Source organism: Onychomys torridus, chromosome 10 (assembly GCF_903995425.1).
Source record: "Onychomys torridus chromosome 10, mOncTor1.1, whole genome shotgun sequence".
NCBI classification, from domain to species: Eukaryota; Metazoa; Chordata; class Mammalia; order Rodentia; family Cricetidae; genus Onychomys; species Onychomys torridus.
This window is the reverse complement of record NC_050452.1, coordinates 7,497,051-7,518,504: the sequence shown is the minus strand read 5'-3', so window position 1 is coordinate 7,518,504 and position 21,454 is coordinate 7,497,051. Positions and strand designations below refer to the sequence as shown.

General features: G+C 41.5%; 1 protein-coding gene and 1 non-coding gene across 2 annotated transcripts in view; both read right to left on the bottom strand.

Annotated features, from left to right (window-relative positions):
- The window catches only part of Rel (REL proto-oncogene, NF-kB subunit), a 30,490-nt gene extending 19,457 nt beyond the window's left edge, over nt 1-11,033 (bottom strand). Inside the window, exon 1 of the mRNA XM_036201218.1 lies at nt 10,688-11,033. Coding sequence (XP_036057111.1) covers nt 10,688-10,697 — 10 coding nt within the window. The 5' untranslated portion in view covers nt 10,698-11,033. The remainder of the gene's footprint in view (nt 1-10,687) is intronic.
- Nucleotides 11,034-20,422: 9,389 nt separating this feature from the next.
- Nucleotides 20,423-20,581, bottom strand: LOC118592667. The gene has a single exon (XR_004946128.1). It is a non-coding gene; the product is annotated as a U1 spliceosomal RNA (small nuclear RNA).
- Nucleotides 20,582-21,454: the final 873 nt, after the last annotated feature.

The window sequence follows — 21,454 nt, the reverse complement described above, 5'->3', positions numbered from 1 at the left end:
ATTAGTGCTTGCTTGCTTAATATAGCTAATGACAGCAGTTAGTTCTGAGATAACCACTTTAGAGTTATTGCCCACATGAGGCCACGTAGAAGGGGTTTCTCCCAATATTTCCCAAGAAAGGTGAAGAAAATAGTATTCAGAAGTACATTATACTCCAAAACTGAGTAAAATGTGCTTCACTGCTTTATTTTAAATTAGATTCTAAGTACATGAAAGTACACTCATTAAAAATTAAAATGCACTTAAATCCTTGTATACATAAATCTGAAATACCAAATGATCTGTACACAATATACTAAAACAAGTCTCAGAAGTGACTTTAGGTTCAACTAAATTTTCACATCAGTTCCATCTGAACCTCCTCCAAAATGTAACATATAATGTGGGTAAAATAAAATAATTTATTTTCCATAACAAATGTAATTCAAAACATGTACCCTCAGGATAAAATACTGATACACACAACTATCAAGTAGGTGTGTTGAGTGGGAGAAGCTAATCTAAAACAAGCACATACTATACGATCCACTTAAAAGAAACTCTAGACTATGTAAGCCAATCTATAATGAAATAAAGCCGATTACCATTTATTTAAAACCAGTAGATGAAAAAGTTTAGATGATGGTGGACATGTTTATTTTTAGTTGTGTTAAGATATATATGTATATATGTGTGTATATGTACACAGGTATATATATGTGTATATGTATAATACACACACACACATATATATAAAAACACATCATTTATTTATTTTATTATTTATTTATTTATTTATTTACTTTCCAAGTGTGGTGGACCAGGCCTTTAATCTTAGCTGTCTCAAAAGCAAAGGTAGGCTGATCTCTGTGAGTTCAAGACCAGCCTGATCTTTATAGCAAGTTCCAGGCCAGTCAGGATGGACAAAAAGATCCAGTGACTCCCCTCAAAGTCCATCTTTGGGGTACTAACATGAAGTTTAGGTTTAAATAGAGAATAAGAGTTATGCATAACAGTAGTTAAGCAGTCTTGGTCATAAAGAGATCTTGTCTCAAAAATTAAAAATAAAAAACTGAAAGTATATATAATTATTACCTTACAAATAATTAACTATATATCAATAAAACTTTAAAAGCACATGCCTCTTCATCCTTTTTTATTAGCCATAACATGAAATAAAAGTTCAAAGACAACTGTGTTTACAAGTTAGGTAACTACGTGCCTTTACTTTAAGAGTATAAAATTCCCCAAACCACAAATCCATTTCATTAAGGCTTATTCTGCTAGAATGCAAGAATCTTGAGAAATGGTGAGACAATGGATCTTTTAAATATAGTATGAGACAAGGTCTACACCACCGAGCTACTTTTGTCTTCTTTTCCTTCTAGAATTTACTATGCAGGCCCAACTGACCATGGACTTGCAGTGATCCCCCTGCTTCTGTCTCCTGAATGCTATTCTTAAAACAAAATAAGAGCCAGCAAGGGTCCGGCAAGACCTTGTGTTAATGATCTCTTATTGTTAATGTACTCTGTAAAATATGTGTTAAATTCTTACCAAGTGTCACACATACAAGAGGTGGTCAATGAGTGGTTCCACTGTCACTTCTGATGTTTTCTTGAAGACAGTGACATCACTCTCACACCACCACTTTCATACTGCTACCCTCAGGATGTCTACCCCTCAGCGAGGCGAACATCACAACTATTAGTGTGCAAAAAGGGGGAAGGCACTAACAAAATTCTGCAGAAATTATAATAAGAACAAAAGAGGAATCGAACAGTTTAAGAGGGGGAAAATGTAACAAGACAAGAGTGAAAAGACATTCTAGAAAAAGGGAAGTAATTGTCTATACAGGTGCACTAATCACCAATGGAAGTGGAGTACAATTCCACTCTTAGAAAGAGAACTGAAAGTCCAAACTTGTTCAGTAATATGAATTCCATCCCATATGTGGAAAGGAATCAATGCTTTTATTCACGAAATCACAAAGTCAAATTAGTGTTCTAGAATAAGAATTCTGACAGTAGTAGATAGATTGAAGAAAAGAAAATAATTTAAATAATAATAGTTTAAAGATTACTTTATATATTTATATATATATATATGATTTTCTCCTATAAATACATACATATAAGAGATTAGCAACAACAAAATAGAGCAATTATGACAAACTTTTATAGTGAGATACTTAAAAGTTTAATTTATTTATGGAATTTTCCTTTAATATTTTTTGCTACAGTTAATTACAAATAAACAAACTAAGGAAAATGAAACCATAGATAAGCGTAGAGGGGGCTGGAGAGATGGCTCAGTGGTTAAGAGCATTGGCTGTTCTTCCAAAGGACCCAGGTTCAACTCCCAGCACTCACATGTCAGCTCACAACTGTCTGTAACTCCAGTTCCAGGGGATCTGGGCATCCTCACATAGACAGACATGCAGGCAAAACACCAAAGCACATAAAAATAAAGTAAAAAAAAAAAATACTAAGGAAGCCTGGATGGTAAATGAAAAATGAGGACATGACAGCTCCTTGGTACAATTGATATAAATGTAGAGTACTGTCCTATGAGCAACCATGTAGGGTTATGGCTACTGTAAGAATAAAAGATTATTTAAAAACAAAACTGACAGTAGTTTGGTACCTAAACATCAAAGACAAATAAATCATTGGTGCTATGGGCTGGAGAGACAGCTCAGTTAGAAAGTGCTTGCCATTCAAAGACAAGCTCCTGAGTTAATCCTCAGAACCTACATACAAAGCCAGGCATGGTAATATACACCAGAAGCCCAGTGCAGGTGGACGGGGAGACAGGAGGAACCTTGGAGTTCATTGGCTAGCCAGCCTAGCCTAATGGTTGAGTACAGGATATCAGTGAACACCCTGTCACAACAGGGTGAACAACTCCTAAAGAACCAAGATAATTCACACACACACACACACACACACACACACACACACACACACACACCCCACACACACATCACTTGTGGCTATGTGGTTTCTACTTTGAGTTACTCAATAAATATTTTATACATTTTTATTCAGAACTCTTGTTTTAAATCTATCACTCACTTGCTTATTCAAATGATAGAAAGCAGGCCAAAGACCTGGGTTCAATCCTAGTACTAACAAAAACAAAACAAAACCCAAACAAACAAACAAACAAAAAATCCAATGACAGAGAGAGAGGAAATTTGATTTTAATTCAACCAAGTTCATAATAATTACAGAAAATATAAGCAAATGAATATTTTACAATTTATGCATCATGGTATATGTAAATTTTACATTTCAGTTTTAAATATTTCATACCTTGTATTCTTGTGAGACTATTGGAGAATGTACATTTCTTTTCAATTGTGTTAAGTTCAACATGATTTTTTTTCAGTGGCATCTTAAAGAATTTATGTAGTTGGCCGGGCAGTGGTGGCGCACGCCTGTAATTCCAGCACTTGGGAGGCAGAGGCAGGCGGATCTTTGTGAGTTTGAGGCTAGCCTGGTCTACAGAGTGAGTTCCAGGAAAGGCACCAAAACTACACAGAGAAACCCTGTCTCGAAAAACCAAACAAAAAAAAGAATTTATGTAGTTGAACTAAAAGGTCAAATAAATTCCAGCCACTACTTTTTAAACGGTGTTTTGGTGGGAAATTGATACAGAATGACGCCATTAATAGTAGCTGTTAACTTCCTTTAAGATGTAGAAAAAACATGGTAGAGTCATTCACCAAGTTATATACAAGTTACACATTTCTTTAAACCAGTGACTGTATTTATAAAATTATGAAATACAGAAGAACATAAAGTTAGTTGTTGAAAAGATTATTTAAAAATATCTTAAAGAACCAGGCGGTGGTGGCACATGCCTTTAATCCCAGCAGAGGCAGGCAGATTTCTGTAAATTCAAGGCCAGCCTGGTCAACAAATCGAGTTCCAGGACAGGCTTCAAAGCTACACAGAGAAACCCTGTTTCGAAAACACATACACACACACACACACACACACACACACACACACACACATATCTTAAAGTAATAAGAATTACCTAAATATTGTCATGTAATATCATGTATTTATATTTATTTTTCCTCTTGCAGAATCTCTTCATTGAGCTGGTGCACTTCTGTAATCCCAGCACAGAGACAGGAGGATCTCTGAGTTTGAGGCCAGCCAGGTCTACAGGGTGAGATCCAGGAGAGCCAGGGCTACACAGAGAAATCCTGTCTTGAAACACCAAAAACCAAACAAACAAAAAAAGAAACTCTTCATTAATATAAGCCTCATTAAAAACCAACTTTCAGAATTTATAGTCTGATTTATACATTTCCCCCAGTAGGAAATAACTTTCCTTTCCTGTAAATCAGTGGTTCTCAACCTTCCTTAATGCTGTGATCCTTTAATATAGTTCCTCATGTTGTGATGACCCCCCCCATAAAATTATTTTGCTGCTGCTGCTGCTTCTTCTTCTTCTTCTTCTTCTTCTTCTTCTTCTTCTTCTTCTTCTTCTTCTTCTTCTTCTTCTTCTTCTTTTGGTTTTTTGAGACAGGGTTTCTCTGTGTAGCTTTGCACCTTTTCCTGGAACTCACTCTGTAGCCCAGGCTGGCCTCCAACTCACAGAGATCCGCCTGGCTCTGCCTCCCGAGTGCTGGGATTACAGGCGTGCGCCACCACCGCCCGGCCTTGTTGCTACTTCTGAACTGTAATTTTGCTATAATTATGAATTGTATGTAAATATCTGATATGCAGGATATCTCTTATGGGACCCCAGAAGTTGAGAAACACTGCTATAAACCAACAATCATAGTATTGTTTACAGCAATTATTCCACAGGACATTAGTTTAGGGAAGATTAGCTATTGTGTTCTCTATGTTTTGAGACAGGATCTCATCTTAGGGCAGGCCTCTAAGTTGTTTTGTAGCCCAAGCTGGCCTTGAACAAGTGTTGAAATCAGAGGCTCAGCTATCACAGGGCTTTGTACAGTTGGGGATCAAATCCAGGGTTCTCAAATACTGGGCAGCTACTCTATCAATTGAGCTACATCCTCCTTTTTTTTGAGACAGGATCTCAAGTAACCTAGGCTGGCCTCAAACTCAATGTATGCTTGAGGCTTTCCTTGAACTTCTGATCTTCTAGACTCTACCTTCCAAGTACCAGGATTACAGGTTTCTGCCACCACACCCAGCTTTGTTATTGAAATAAAGCTACATGTTTTACTTCTTCAAGTTACTGAATGGCAGAAATTATATTACTCACTAAAGCCTTAAATCAACATCTGTTGGTAGATTAAAATTCCAAAGCTCTTTTGTGTCAGTTATTCAAAAATTAAAGGACTGTACTAAGGATTAATCAGTTCCTCCTTATTAGATTCCTCTATAACTGAAAAACCAGTGCTTTGGGGGCACCAGAGTGACTACACCTCCATGCCTCCTCATGCTGTTCATATTTTGGTTGAACTGTATCTGTGACTTTTAAAACCCTCCTAGCTATGAAATCGTTTATATTATGGATCAGAACAATGAGCCAATCATGTCCTTCCTCAGTACTGCTTTGCAATGCCATTCCTCTTGAAGATGAAAAATGCAACAATGTAGTCCTCAATGGAGAGGAAGAAGGGAAAATTACAAATCAGGGAACCTTAGGGAAAATAAATATTCTTAGCTAAGATTACTAAAGTCACTACAGTTTTTTAAAGCACAGAAATGTTTTCAAAACCGTTTCTAAACAATTTAATTTTTTTAACCAGGACAATTTAAAGTGAGGACTGAACCCTATATTTTGAATTGCACTGTAAATGTTAATACCAGCTAGAATAACCTTTGAATTACAGCTAAAATGCTCGCAATATACTTAAGATTTCATGTGTACTCAGGTAAAAAGGAATGCTCTTTGAAAACATTGAGCCTATTTACTTTTCTTTTTACTATTTACTAATTTTTACTATTTGTTTCCTTTTACTATTTACTACTTACTAATGTTCTAATTTCTATTTACTAATTCAAGTATGAGATTTTAAAATTAAAAAAATTTACATTACAAACATTAGAAATAAAATAATTGTCAAATTACATATAAAATAGGCATACCCACTAAAATATTATTACTAGAATTAGAAACCAAAATTAAGTACACAATAGGAATATGTTAATTACATATACTAATTAAAACACACACATATGTATTTCTCACTGATCCTCTTAACTTTAATCTTCATAAAGAGAACTGGTGTTATTAACTCATTTTAGAGATGGTAAAACTAAACTTCAAAATAACATGAAATTGTGAGAAAAAGATTATTATTATTCTATTATATTTTTGTTTGTTTATCTTTTGAGACAGTCTCACTGTGTGGTCTGGCTGACCTGGAACATGCTTCATAGACCAGATTGACCTTGAATTCAGAGAGCTGCCTGCCTCTGTCTCCAAACTGTTGAGATTAAAGGTTTACTGTACATAAACACATATACGTACAGTAACAGTTTTTAATAATATATCAGTGAAGAAATCATAATCTAAGAAACTAACAAATCTGTCTACCAAGTGGATGTCTTCTGGGTCTATGACCACAGAATCACAATAACAGATATGGTTATAACTATAATCTAAAAATCAATACAACTATCTTAGGAACACAGGCAAATCCCTGGAACAAAGTCTGTCCATCTAGGTAGCTTTTTCAAACCATAAGTCACACCCTAACCTCACAGAGATCTGAAGAGAAATGTAGCTCTTCAAGAATAAAGCCCAGATTTCTGAAAAAGTCTTCCAAATTAGTCTAAATACTCTGAAGACCAAGTTCTCTAAAACACAAGTAAAAACAACAATTCAAGTTACTCAGGGAGGCAACCCGAAGTTCAGATCCATGTATGGACAGGATTATGGGTAAAGCAGGTAAACAATCAGAGCTAGCTGTCATTCTTTTTTCTTGTCCACTCACAAAGAAAAACTTATTCAACTGTAACCAAGAAAACAAAAGACAGCTTTTGATTGCTTTTCCTAACCGTATTATTCTGAACTGCTATCAGCACCTTATTATTTACAATATGGCACACAAATGATGGTCATGCTAACCAGGGTCAAGAATAGCTGACCAGAGACGCCTCTCTCACAGGAATCCTGGGTAACAGGCTTTGCCTGGGATCCAAGGGAGCAAAGAGCTAATAACCATACCCTCCCAAATCTCATCTCTATTCATTCTGGAAAAAAATAATTAAGAGTATCCTTTTTTCCGGCAGACAGATCTATCAAAGCCTATGTCAACCCAGATCTGGCCACTCACACCTGAAATTCTAGCACTCAGGTGGCTGAGGCAGGAGAATCTGGGGTTTAAGGTCATCATAGCTACATAGATATCCTTGTTACATGAGATCCTAGCTGAAAAAACAAAACCACAAACACATAATTATATATAAACATATAAATCTATATTAAAAATTCAATACAACCAGCTGACTTTCATCCAGGAGGAATTCAACTGATGTATGTACCACAAGGCACATCAAAGTGAAGTAAATGCTTTACAGTAAGATTTCACTACCTGGGTACAGGAAAAAAAACAAATCCTAAAGTTTTTACCTGCTAGAATGAAAAAGTAATGTTTAAAGCCTTTCCTAAAATAAAAAATACATGGCATCATCAAAATCATCTCTATTAAGATTTCAGGTTTAAAAATACAAGAGATTCAGTTAAATACAAGTTTACTTTTGGGTAAATATATCCTCCTTTGCAATATTCAGATCATGTGCACATAAACACAATTATGCAGAGAACACAGATGGGAGAAAATTGAGACAAAATATATTCTAAGTCCCTTAAATTGTATTTGAGAAAGAGACCACACACCGTGTTCCTAATTATGATTGTGCCTCCTGTCCATTTTCTCCACTCATTCTCTTCATTATACATCACAAATCTTGATAACACCTTTATCTCTTTTTCATGTGTTTCGTTTCTGAAATATCTGTATTTGTGAGCAGTCTTACTTTAAAAAAAAAAAGGAAGTCATTTGTTTAAGCTTACCACTCCTAACTTCCAGCTCTGTTATTAAAGTGTAAGCTGTCTCTTAGTTACATTCACTTTTATTAGGGGGAGAAAAAAGGCTATCTTAAGCTGGGCGGTGGTGGTGCATGCCTGTAATCCCAGCACTTGGGAGGCAGAGGCAGGTGGATCTCTGTGAGTTCAAAGCCAGCCTGGTCTACGGAGCTAGTCCAGCACAGGCTCCAAAGCTACAGAGAAACCCTGTCTCAAAAAAAAAAAAAAAAAAAAAAAAAAAGGCTATCTTGAAATTCACATACAAAAAGTTGGTGAGTAGTGTATGGTCTACAAAAATAAATTCTTCCTGTACTTCCTGTTATGTGATACAACAGAATCATACTAAAGAAAAAATGTGACTAAACACAAACTTTCTAAAATTTAAAAAGAACATTTCATCCAAGATGTACGTGTTAATCCTTAGTAACCACAGTATGTGCCACACAAGGTAACTGAGCCCCCCTCGCTTTGTTCTTTTATGAAATAATGAAAAATTTTAAATATGTACATAAAGCATCTAAAAGTAAATAGAGTAGAATCATAAGAATAATGACTTTGTCTGCTACAATTAATCATGTCAAAAGGCTAGATAGAATCAAAGCACAGTGTTTTTAAAAGGTCAATGGAAACAGCTTAATGGCTAGCTAAGAAGTCATAATTTGCTAATTTACCTGAACAATAGTTAGAATCATCACATAAAATCCTGTCTACTTGTGGCATTTATATAATTCTGCTTACAAGACTGTGATCTATGACACTTTTACATTATAAGCACCACCTATTCAATTACACAAACCTATTTACATATGACATCCGGAGAGAAATGAACAAATGGTCTTAAATGCTTGGTAATCAATAAGAATACTTTTCAAAGTTTCAATGTCATATTACAAAAAGAGTCTAAATTAGTGACAAATTGGGCAAATTTTGTTGCTCTTAACTTACTATTCCAAATGGAATGGGTATTTTTAAATGTATTTCACATTTTTTTCTCTATATGGTCTTTATACCTGACAATGTAGCCAGACTCCTTTAAACTATATTTTTGCCTAGAAGTTTCAAATAACTGAATTACAAGTTAAATGACATGATGTATTTTAAATGGTCTTATTTAGTGCAACCTTTGATTAAAAAAAAAAAGCAAGAAGATAACGGCACTACAACTTAAAGATTTATTTTCTTTTGTTTGTGGTTTTTTTTTTTTTTCCTGACATACTGAGAAGCAAACTCAGGGCTTCACAGAAGCTGAGCAAGCCCACGATCGCAAGCTACAACACGAGCACAACTTTTAAATTCTTGCCATTTCTTTAAAAATTCCTCCCTTTAATTTTGGGAATCATTTTTATAACAGCACAAATTGTGTGTCCTTAGACAAATTTCAATTGTATCACATTTTAAAATCATAGCTGTCTTAAAGTACTTTATGTAATAACTTTCCTCTTGAGAAAATGTCAAGCATTACGTTCGTGTACTATATTAATAAAATCTTGTTGAGTAGACAAGGGCAGAGATGTTTTATTTAACAAAGCTTGCCACTCTACAACTTTCACACAAAGTCTCTTTCTGATTACAATGAATCAATTAAATATTTGACACCTTCTTTGTACTTTTAATCTGGACATGAGTTAAATTTACGAATTTACAAGATTACCTGAAAGTGTCGGTTCATTTAAATGGGTAAAGAGAAAGTTGAAATATTTTAAACTACACTTGTTTTCTCATGAAAACCACAGACAAACTGAAATCAAGTGTCATGTGAAACACCCCAGTTTCCTTTACGGCCCACAGCAGGAGCTATGGCATTGTTCTGCTCAACTCTAACAGGAGTTCATTAAGCTTTCCACTTCCTCTTCTGTGCCAGACGTCGGCCGCCGCCTTCTCCTAGTGACCCTCGGGGTCACCGGGAAGAGAAGGGTCAGCAGCATCCCGCTGCACGGCAGGCCAGGAGAGCGCCCACCACCACCGGGGCTGCCTAGCGACAGGGCCGTCACACTAGGCTCGATCCCCTGTCCTGGGAACTGTTTCTTATAAACGTGTTCCCCTCAAAGAAACATTTACAGTAGGCGATCATATTTTCATCCCCACTAGTTATTTTAAAGCACAATCAAAAACTCGTCTCCGCCCTCCTGCTGCCAACAAAACGTTCGTGCAGGGTTGGGAGTCGGGGAGGTCGACGTCTCCACTCGGCAAGCTAGACAAGAAATCCCTGCAGCGGGCAGAGGGAAAGCTAGTGTTTGCTTCACTAGGAACGCGGTACGACGCCGCCGAGGTTTTACAGCCACGCCACGCTGTACAACTGTCAGCGCAGGAGCGACGGGCTGCCGGCTCGACGGCACTTAAAAAGAAAGCTCGCCGCCGGAGGTCGCCAGGTTCCTCTTTCTGCTCGAGAAGGGAAAGCGGCGGCGCCTGAACGCGGGTCTTTAGACTCGGCGCCCTGGCCGAGCTCCCCTCGGGTCTAAAGCCGCGCCGAGGGGAAGTTCGAGGGTTCGGGCTATTAGAGGAGCTCGGGTTACAGCGCGCCGCCTGGAGTTCGCACGCACACCCCGAAGCAGGTAACTTAAAACCGCTGACAATCTGCCAGACGAGACGACTTGAAAGGCGGAGCGCCCCGACTCCAAACCGGGCCCCCGACAGCTCCTTCCCGGGACCCGCCCGCAGGAGCTCACCCGGTACTCACCCGAGGCCATGGCTCGGCTCCGCGCGCCGCCGCCGCTCCCAGGCAGCCAGGCAGTCCGTCAGGCAGTCCGCCAGCCAGGCAGTCAGTCCGTCAGCCAGTCGGTCCGCCAGCTAGCCAGCCCGTCAGCCAACTAGTCGGCCAGCGGGCCAGCCAGACAGGAGGCCGAGCAGCCTCTGCAGCCGGCACCCGAGTCTTCGGACCACCCCCGGGCCTCCTCTTCTTTCCCGGACCCTGGGTTTGCGGCTCACACCTTCCCACCCCTTAATCTTCAGGCCGGGTCGCTGGCGTCCCGGCGCGCCCAGCCAGGATGCCGCGGCAGGGGCAGGGGGCGGGGCGGACCGCCCAGCGGAACGGGGATTTCCCGCGGCTGGCGTCACTCGCGCCGCCGCCCACCCGGGGCGGGGCCTCGCGGCGGGCGCGCGCGCGCCGCCCCCTCCCTCCCGGGGCTCCGGCGGCCTGCGCGCTCGCGCGAGGAGCTCCCGGGGTGGAGGGCGCGCGGCGTCGGGCCCGCGCCCGAGCAGCCGCGGGCCGCGGAGAAATACCCCTCCTCCGGCGTCCTTCGCGGCGCCGCTGCAAGCGGAGGGGCGTGCCCGTGACGTCGCGCGGCCGAGCGGCCGGAGGCGGGCCGGGCGGTGCAGCCTGCGCGCTCCTTGGCCGCCCGAGGCCCGCCCGGGGTTTTCGAACGGTGCTTCCCCCTCTTCCCGATTTCGCACATGCAAATCTCCGCCCCCGCGCCCGAGCGCGCGGCCCGGGTGCCCCGAGGGGAAGTGCGGAAGCGCCGGAGCCCGCGTTCGGCTGTAGGGCGCGGATTTGCATACGGGGACCCCCGCAGTCTGGTTTTCCCTCCAGGTCGACCCTGCGTCTTTTACGAACCAAACGTTCTCAGTCCCGCCGGGCTGCGCGGCCAGGCCGCTGCTCCGGTCTGTGAACGTGAAGATTTGACCGAGATACCCACGACCTAAGGCCGAACTGGCAGTGCATTGACGGGTCTGGCGGAATCTCGCTTTGCCTCAGTTGCTCCTGGGCAACTGTTCTCTTGGTCTGTGATGTGTTACCATCTTCATTGTATACACGAGTTGATGGAGGTTTGGAGAAGTAGCTTGTCGGTACTTGTGCTAAGGAAAGGCACAGTTTAAGATTACCCAGCCCAAGCTGGTGGTGGCGCACGCCTTTAATCCCAGCACTCTGGAGGCAGAGGCAGGTGGACTCTGAGTTCGAGGCCAGCCTGGTCTACAGAGCGAGTTCCAGGACAGGCTCCAAAACTACACAGAGAAGCCCTGTCTCGAAAAAACTTAAAAAAATAAAAAATAAAAAAATGACCTAGCCCAGTTCAGAGCGCTCTCAACTCTCGAGAGAGCCTGAGGCAGGTTTTGTCTGAATGAACAACAAAAATAACCCAGGGTCATCTGGCTCCACCTCCTGCATTCTCCAGTCACTTACTGACTAAAGCAAGTATGGAGAGGAAATAAAAAATGGCATCCTGAAGGCTGACAAGATGGGTTAGGGGGTAACTACCCTTAGCACCAAGCCTGACAACCTGAGTTCGATCCATGGAAGGAAGAGAACCAGCTTCCAAAAGGCCTCTGACCTCCGTATGTGCCAGAACGCATGCGCTTGGAAGGACTCTGAATAAGATAGCTAAAATATATGCCATCTTGTCATTAAAAAATCATCGTGTTATACAAATATCCCAAAGTGAAGGACGCTCTTAAGGAAATAATTAAAATCCGTTAATTCAGAAGTGTCTTCACAAAAGTGTCTTCATAAGAGGTATAAATAGTAGTTGTTTTCATTGGTTAAACAATTATAGACAAACTACAAAGATAAAACAACCAAAAAAAAAAAAAAAAGCGATTTGTAGGGTGGATTATGTCCAGCACTCCAGAGGCCAAGGCTGGAGAATCATAACTTTGAAGCTAGAATGAGCTGTGGAACATGACTTCGTGGGGCATGTGAACTGAACACACACACACACACACACACACACACACACACACACACACTTCAGCCTTTAATGTAGCCAGATCCATACAATACATTTTCTATTTGTCTAATTGTTTTTATCCAAAGGCAAAGTAAATAAGCTACATCTTGAAGCCAAGAGAGGTTTAAATTCTCCTGGAGATTAGGCCTTGTGCTGGGCAGGAGGTGGTGTTACTCTACAACTGATAAGGCTGTTAGTTATTGGAATCTATAGAGAGCAGCATGTGGTAGTTTTAGCGCTGAGAGTCACATGTCTGTAATCCCAGCACACAGGAGGTGGAGGCAGGAGAAGAGGTTCAAGGTCATGCTGTACTATATAATGAGTTTACAAAGCCAGCTTGGGCTACGGGAGACCTGTCTCAAAAACAAGCATCCATGAATATTTTTGTTACTTTATTTCTATAAAGAAAACAAGGTGGCTGGAGTAATGGAAATCGCCTGGCTCTCTAGAAGGGATGCGCTGTGGAAGTGATATTTGAACTCTAGGACAATCTTAACCATGCAATTGGTGTGTGCATACATTTTGGGTTTTACCCTGGCTGATATGTTACACTATTAGCATGTGCTACCTGGGGAGAAGGCTGAGCAGCTACGCTGTTGCAGTGATGGAGATGAGACCTTGCTTTGCACTAGTGTTTGTGCAGAGGACACCGTGAAAGGAGGTCAGATATTTGATGTCAGAGCCAGCTGGTAAAATTGAAACAGCTAAGGATCTTTTTTTTTTTTTTTTCAATTAAAAAACCCATTTTACATGCCCTTCTCATCCTTCCTCCCGCTTCCCCCCTGCCTTCCCTACCCCACTCCCTATTCCCTCCTCCAAAAGGGTAAGTCCTCACATGGGGAGACAGCAAAGCCTCAGCTGAGGACTTTTTTTTTTTTTTTTTTTTTAAATGAACTCAATTTTGGTAAAATGGAGGTAATTAAACTGGGTGGATTAGCACTTTCCAGTAATCCCAGGACTAGGCAGCCTGGTGCCAGAGGATCGGAAGTTCAAGGCTAACCTAGGTGACATTTGACTCTGTCTCAGTCAAATGGATTTAAAAATGGAGGTCACTTGTGACTTGCAAACTGTGCTATAAAGGGTGATCATGAAGCTGAATTGAAGCAGGCTGAGGAGAGACTGATGGCTGACGAGAGACTGATGGACGTGGTAGGTATAGACTTTTGGAAATGATGAGGTAAACAGAAATGGAATACTAGCTGATGCAGAGTGTGGATTTATATTATGCTCAGGGCTACCATTAACAACCTCAATTTCAACAAGTCAGTACAAAGTCCCTGTGAGTTGACTGGATGTCTTCCAAGAGTAACCCAGGTGCCTTCCATATTGCAGTACCAATATAGAGAACAGGCTGGGCCTGTTCCGACTTACTTCGTGATATGGAATATCACCTTTCAGGCTATCCCTAGCTACCTCAGTTACTTTTCTATGACAGTCACAAAATGCATGAATGGCCAAGGCAATTTATAAAAGAAATCATTTAATTTGAGGGCTTGTGGTTCCAGAGGGTTAGAGTCCATGACCATCATGGTGGGGAACATGGAAGGCATGGTATCGGAGCAGCAGCAGAGAGCTTCCATCTTGAGAAAACAACTAGGAGGTAGAGAGAGAGGAAGAGCCAACTGGGAATAGTGTGGACTTTTGAAACATCAAAGCTCACCCCTGTCACACACCTCCTAATCCTTCCCAAATAGTTTCATTAACTTTGAACCAAGTTAAAATATCTGAACCTAGTGAGACCATTCCCATTCAAACTACCACACTAGCCTTAAACTAATCCATTTTACAAAGCAACAGCCATGACCTGAGTTACTCCATTTTGAGTATAAGTGCCAAGAGAGAATGAGTCTACCATCTTGCTTCTACAAGTAAACAACTATTACCTGCCAGCACACCAGAAGACACAGACCAGGAGCTAGATATAGCACATGGTAATCAGAAGCACTCCACACATGAACTTAAAAATCATGTTGCATGTAATCAACCCTCTTACCTGGGACTATAAAGGAAGGAGCACCCCAAGACCAAAATGTGACAGGCATGCTGTCACCCAGTTGCCTGCCATAATCCTCATCCAGGATAATTGCTTTATCAAGGACTCCGCTTGCCTCTGTACCAGTCTCCAGCGTAAGCAGAGCCTCCTGCGGGTAACAGTCAGCTCCCATCAAACTGACCCTGTCACTTGGACTGGCATTTGACATTTCTGCACCTGAACAGCTCTGTGTTTGAACAGCTGGAGGCCTGCAGCTTGTCAAACTTCTTGCCCAGTCTCCTGCAGATTCTTCCTTGTGCCCGTGTATGCTTTCTGTCTCTGACTTCGGGAAAGCTGCCGAACTCTGTAGCTTCTTTTACCCTTTCTTAGACATTGTTTAACCTGTTACATATATGCATAGATACACACACATACATGTATGTATTGAACTGACCTGAGAGTTAATGCTAATGACTAAGGCTAAAATAAAAGAAAGTCTGGTCTCCAATGGGCAGCTGGAGACTACTTGGGAAACCATAGTCAACAAAACTGATGTAAGCTGTGAATTTATTTTTACTTAATACATCCCGACATTATAGAAAGACACAAATGTGTCCATGTTTCTGACATACATGCCCATAATGGGGAAATTCCACGGAGTCTATTTGATAATCAAAGGAATTTACTTGGGATTAACTCACAACAAGCATAAAGGAGTTGGTTGAATCCAGGAGAGGCGGAGGGAGGTCCAATGTGCTTCTCTGGAGAACTCTGCCTTGGTCTGCAGCACCAGCATCCAGCATCCAAGACCACCAGGTGGTCAAGAGAGCAAGCATGTATTCATGCCAGGTCTTAAGGGGTCTCCCCTTGGCCACGCCCCGGGGGACAGGTACCTAGCACTTACCTGCTGCCTACTAATGGCGGTGCTTCAGGGTAAAACACAGACAACCACCCCTGCATGCCCATAACAAATATGTAACACCTAAGGCTGCCTCGCCAGCGGGGAGAAGAAGATCACAGGTGGAAGATTTACGTGGGCCGGCACAGTCTGCCTTCCTGTTACGTCACACTAGGACAATACACACTGCCAATAGTTTCCAGAGAAATTAGGAAACAGAACTTGGTAAGGGAAAATGAGAACCAATGCTGGCTCATAGCTATAATCTTAACACCTGGGAGAGTGAAGCAGGAGGATGGCTATGAGTCTGAGGTCAGTCTGTGCTACAGAGTAACAAAGGAGAAGAGGAGGCGAGCAGAGATCTCAGTAATGCTGGTGGTCTCTCAGGGGAGGTTTTCTTCCCAGGAGACATTCACTGTGCCATGTAAGGATGAACTAGGGGGTGAAGGAGATTGGTGATGAGGGTGGAGCTTTGGGGCCCAAGTGGTGTAGAGTGGGCAGACCGCTGCTGTCACCAGGAAGGAACTAGCCTTTGCTAGAAAGCATTGGCTTCTCACTTGGTTCTACTAGGCTTTAGACCTGGTCCTCACCCTTCTTAATGCTGTGACCTTTTAATACAGCTAGCTCTTCATGCTGTGGTGACCCCCAACCATAACATTATTTTCTTTGCTACTTCATAACTGTAATTTTGCTACTGAATCATAATGTAAATATCTGGCATGCTGACCCCAAGGGGGTCGTGACCTACAGGTTGAGAACCACTGCTTTGAACATAGGGTAAAAGACTGGTGTCTTACCTTTGGTTGGGGTCTGTATCCTTTACTCTGCCTAAAGGCACAATTACAGACTTGCACTACCAGACCTGGACTTTATGTGGGTTCTTGAGGGGTCTGAACTCAGCTCCTCATGCTTGCTCAGCAAGCTCTTTACTGTAGATGAACGATCTTATTAAATAAGAAACACAAGCCAATTGCAGAGTTAAAAGCCCAGAGATCAGAGCAATAGCTGAGAGCTGAGACTTAAAACCTCCTTATCCTTCCTGCCGCTGCCTTCCTTCCTCTCCGCAAAGAGACATACTTCCTGTGTCTCTGTCTTTTTATTGACTTTCTGTTCTGCCTTCTCATTGGTTGTAAACCCAACCACATGACCTCCTCGTCACTGCCTGTCTATACAGACCTCCAGGTCTTCTATGGTTGGTATTGAGATTAAAGGCGTGTGTCTCCATGTTAGCTGTATCCTTGAACGCACAGAGATCCGCCTAGCTCTGCCTCCCAAGTGCTGGGATTAAAGGCATATGCTACCACCACCCAGCTTCTGCTATGGCTTGCTATTAGCTCTGACCCCCAGGCAACTTTATTAACATACAAATAAAATCACATTTCAGTACAAATAAAATATCACCATACTTTACTCACTGAGATGTCTCTCCAGCCTGGGAGCCATGTTTGACTCACATGTCAACTCCAGCCTACCCTACAACATCCATTCACCATACATTCTATTGTGATGAATCTTTTTTTTCCTTCTGTTGATATGGATTACACTTACGGTCTGGAGGAATGTTCAGTCTTTTGACATTTTTGATACATTGTCATCTACAAAGTCCGTACTTGAGAACATCCTGCTGAAGATGTAAAGAAAAAGACTTGCAAAAGAAAACCTCACACTGTCTTAAGTGTTCGTGACTTTGTGTTTGGTTGTACCATAGCTATCCTGGGGCACACATGGCCCTTGGACTTCAGGTTAGACCCATCTGGAAACATGCTAAGCCTGTCACTGAGCTTTGACACTACCCCTCTCCTTCATTTTGTCTGCCACTGTCATTGGGAAGTCTTTGTGATGTCTCATCTGAACAACTGGAATGTTCTAAGTATGTTTACTTCTGTCCTCTCTAAAAATCAAGTCAAATCTATTGCTGCCTGAGTCACTTGTATGAATGCACATCAGGTCACACCACGTTTGTGATTTAAGACTGTCCTTAGGTCCAAGCACATGGCTCCCAGTCTCCTCATAATCAGCCACCGCCTCCTTCCTCAGCCTCACATCTTGTATTTTACACTTTTTTGAACTGCTTTATGACCCTGAGATGTATAAACCAGGCTGTTTCTTATTCACCTGCTTTTGTTGGTCTCCCTCTGCCTAGAACACTCTGTCCTGGAAACATGCCGTGTTTATGCATTGAAAATTTCAGTATTGCTAAGTGATCACTTCCTAGCTGTGACCCCTCCACACACTCAACTGTTTTCAGCAAAGTCTGCACTACAGTTCTAAGCCTATGGTGGTCTATAATTTGTCGTATTCTGAAACTTGGTTATAATAACATCTCTTTAGTTTGATGGCAGTTATGTCTTTTGTCCTTTCAACAAAAATCTTATAGAACAATTTTACTTTTTATTCTTTTGATATCTTATCTGGAATCATAGATCCAGAAGACATCTGTTTGCTACTTAGATTTGTCAGTTTCTTGAATTATGAATTCTTCACTGCTGTTATTAAGAATTAGGAGGGGTGTGTGTGTGTGTGTGTGTGTGTGTGTGTGTGTGTGTGTATGCACATGTTTGAGAGCATGGTAGTTGATTCATCTCTTTAATCCCAACACTTGATAGACAGAGGTAGGCAGATCTCTGTGAGTCTGAGACCGGCCTGGTCTACAGAACAAGTTCCAGCCCAGCAAGAGCTACATGGTGAGACTCTGTCAAAAGTATTATTTTATATGTTTAAGGCATGTTCATTAGTTCAAAAACATTTCTCCTTCACCTTATCAGGGCAGTGCCCATTGTTCAATAACAAATGCATCTGATGTACCTTTTACTTACCTGAAGTGAAATCTATCTTAAATACATACTTTAAATAAGTCAAGGTAATGCTCTAACGGCAGCATGAAGGAGGAATAAACAGAAGTTAATGAAAAAATAACATTGAGTCAGGCATGGTGGCTGACATCAGTAATTCCATCATTCAGCAGGCTGAGGCAGTGGGATTGCCAGAGTTTGAGGCTGCTCAGCTACCTTTGGATGCCCAGTCTCAACACAAATAAATAACAAGTAAAGCCAACCTAGTGTGTTATATTGGACTTGCTATAGTCACATCTTAAAATCTTTCTGAAATAAAAACACTCCTTCGATCTATGAAGTGTTTGAATTCCTGGGAAATTCTCTGTATATATATTAAGCCCAGATACAAAAATATGCTGTTTTGTGTGTAAAGGGAGCTGTGTTCAATGCTTATATTTATTATAAAAGTCTTCCCACCTCCTTGAAGGGGATGGCAAGAGACTGGAAGGTCAGGAGACTCCCATGGTGTTTGTTGCACTGGAAATGCCCCTTGCAGAACACCTAGCCACCTTTAGCACCCAGCTCTGAAGGAAGGAAGGATAGCCGTGTACCACTGTAACAGCCAGCAGCTTGGTCACAGATTTCCCGAACATCCATGATGGTTTGAAACTGTTTTATAATGTTGGTGGTCATTATAATCAGTCTGGAAAGTTACTATATATGTAGATTCCTTGGTCCCACTCTCAGAAATTCTGAATCAGTAGATAGGAAACAGCCCTTGAGTAGCTTTGCTTTAGGCTAGAGGCATGCATAATAGTCAATAATCTCCAGAGACCTTTTTTTTTTTTTTTTGGTTTTTTGGTTTTTTGAGACAGGGTTTCTCTGTAGCTTTGGAGCCTGTCCTGGACTAGCTCTGTAGACCAGGCTGGCCTCAAACTCACAGAGATCCACCTGCCTCTGCCTCCCGAGTGCTGGGATTACAGGCATGCACCACCACTGCCTGGCCGAGACCATCTTCTAATAATCTTTATTTAGAAATATTATTTAGTGTTTTTATGTTTTGAAGCCATAAAATTGCAGTAACAGTATTGGCAATAAAGTTTTATTGCTATCTCTATTATAAACAAAAGAAAACATTTTATGAGCAATGAAAATTGTAGTAATACTATCTATTAATTTTTACCACTATGGAATGCATGTAAAATTTAAGACACAACTGGTAATTGTGGTAATGGAGAATAAATGGAAGGGTCGGGTCAGGTGGGGCTAGGGAAAGGTCTTGGAGGTAACTGGGGAGCACCAGGTTAATCTCTGTCTATCAAAGAATCCGAATCAATGAGAGAATGGAGAAGAAAGGGCAGGCCATACTTCCCATGCTTCCTGACATCTGAACTAGGTAACATTTTTTTTCCCAATATCAGTTGAGAGCTGAGAGCATCTCTGTTTGGTCAGAAGCTCTGTTTGTGAGCAGAATATGTAGTTCATGGTCTAGTCCTGAGGCACTCCTCTCTGGGTCCAAGTTGTTTTCAAAGGAAGTTACAAGACTGCTGAGTAAATAAAAATTCAGGCAAAATAAGTCAGGCATTAATACATAATGAAAATGTCTCTTGAGTTACCTTTGTCCTATATGAAAGGCCCTTGCTTTGCAAACTCACTTTGAATCTATGTGAGGTTAAGATTGTTAACTGTGGGTCATTTAAGGATGTCATCTTACCTCTGTTTGCTCATCTGTAATGGGGTTATAATACAATGGCTGCTCCATAGGCTTACCATGAGACCCGAATGAAATCCCTAAGGGACACTCTAGGCACATGGAATGGGCTGAAAAATGCTAACAAGCCTCCGACCCCATTTTATCATAATTTTCAAAACTGGACATGGTGGTGCATGTCTGTAATCCCAGCACTTGGGAGGCTTAGGCAGGGCTGCCATGTGTTGAGGTCAGATGGAGCTATACAGTAAGTTTGAGGCCATCCTGGATTACACAGTGAGAGCCAGTCTCAACCCCTCTACTCCCCCCAAATTTCTACATGTAACAATAGATAGTTGCTCTGCTGTATTCTGTATCTCACCTTTTCTTTTTTTACTTTTAATTTTATTTAACAGGGGAGAGTCTGAATACAGTTGTTCACTATAACAATTGCACAGTTGAGTTTTCCACATTTGGAGAAGTCACAGGGGTCAACACATCTGCAGTTTGATGGTTACGCTTCATGCCGGAAAAACCACCTTCACCATCCTGGTCTCTCCCCTGCCAGTTAAGTATCCCACTTTTCTTCAGTAGAGATATGTTTCACATTCTTAGCCAGAGACTTTTAGATGGCAGAAACACTTCTGTTTTGCCTTATGCTAAGCTAAATTGTAGGTCCTGTGTTGTAGATCCAGCTCCATTTCTGAGGCAGTGTCCTAGATGCCATGGCTGAGAAATGAGATGGTAGGGGCCTAAGTGATTGCATAGAGCAGACAACCCAAATTTCTATGTTTTTCAATTGCTACATTTGATAAAGTAGCTAATATTAACTAATATGGGTATATATTAGGAAAAAGAGGGAAATAAGGATAAAATAATAACAGAGTACTTTGGTTTGTTTCATGGAGGACAGCTGCTCTTTTTTTTTGACACAGGGTCTTATTGTGTCTAGCTATACAAAGAAGTTTGTAAATCAAACATTTTACTTATAACAAATGACAAAGAAACTTACTTTAAAATAATTCTTAACTGGTGTGTTATCCCAACCCTGTAATGTCAGCCCTTGGAAGGTGGAGGAGGGAGGTCCAGGAGTCTGAGGTCATCTTTGGCTGCTAAAAGTCTGAGGTTGCTTAGACTACATGAGGTTTGTGTTGGATTTGAATGCATAGCACTGGTTACTAGTCAAGGGAGGTCACAAGGCACAAGGCACAACAAAATCCAGTATCAGAGCTTTATTCGGAGTCGAGTGGGGGCACAGAAAAGAGTAACCAGGCCTGGGAAGAGACACCTGCAGAGGGAGAGTGGTGTGGCGGGGGGGGGGGGGGAGCAGAAGAGAGGGGAGGAGTCTGTGTGCAGCCTTTTAAGGATTCCCCTGCACATGCGCAGGCGGGCTTACAGAGCTACGCCATGCATATGCTGATTGCATGATCACACCGCATGCATTATGTA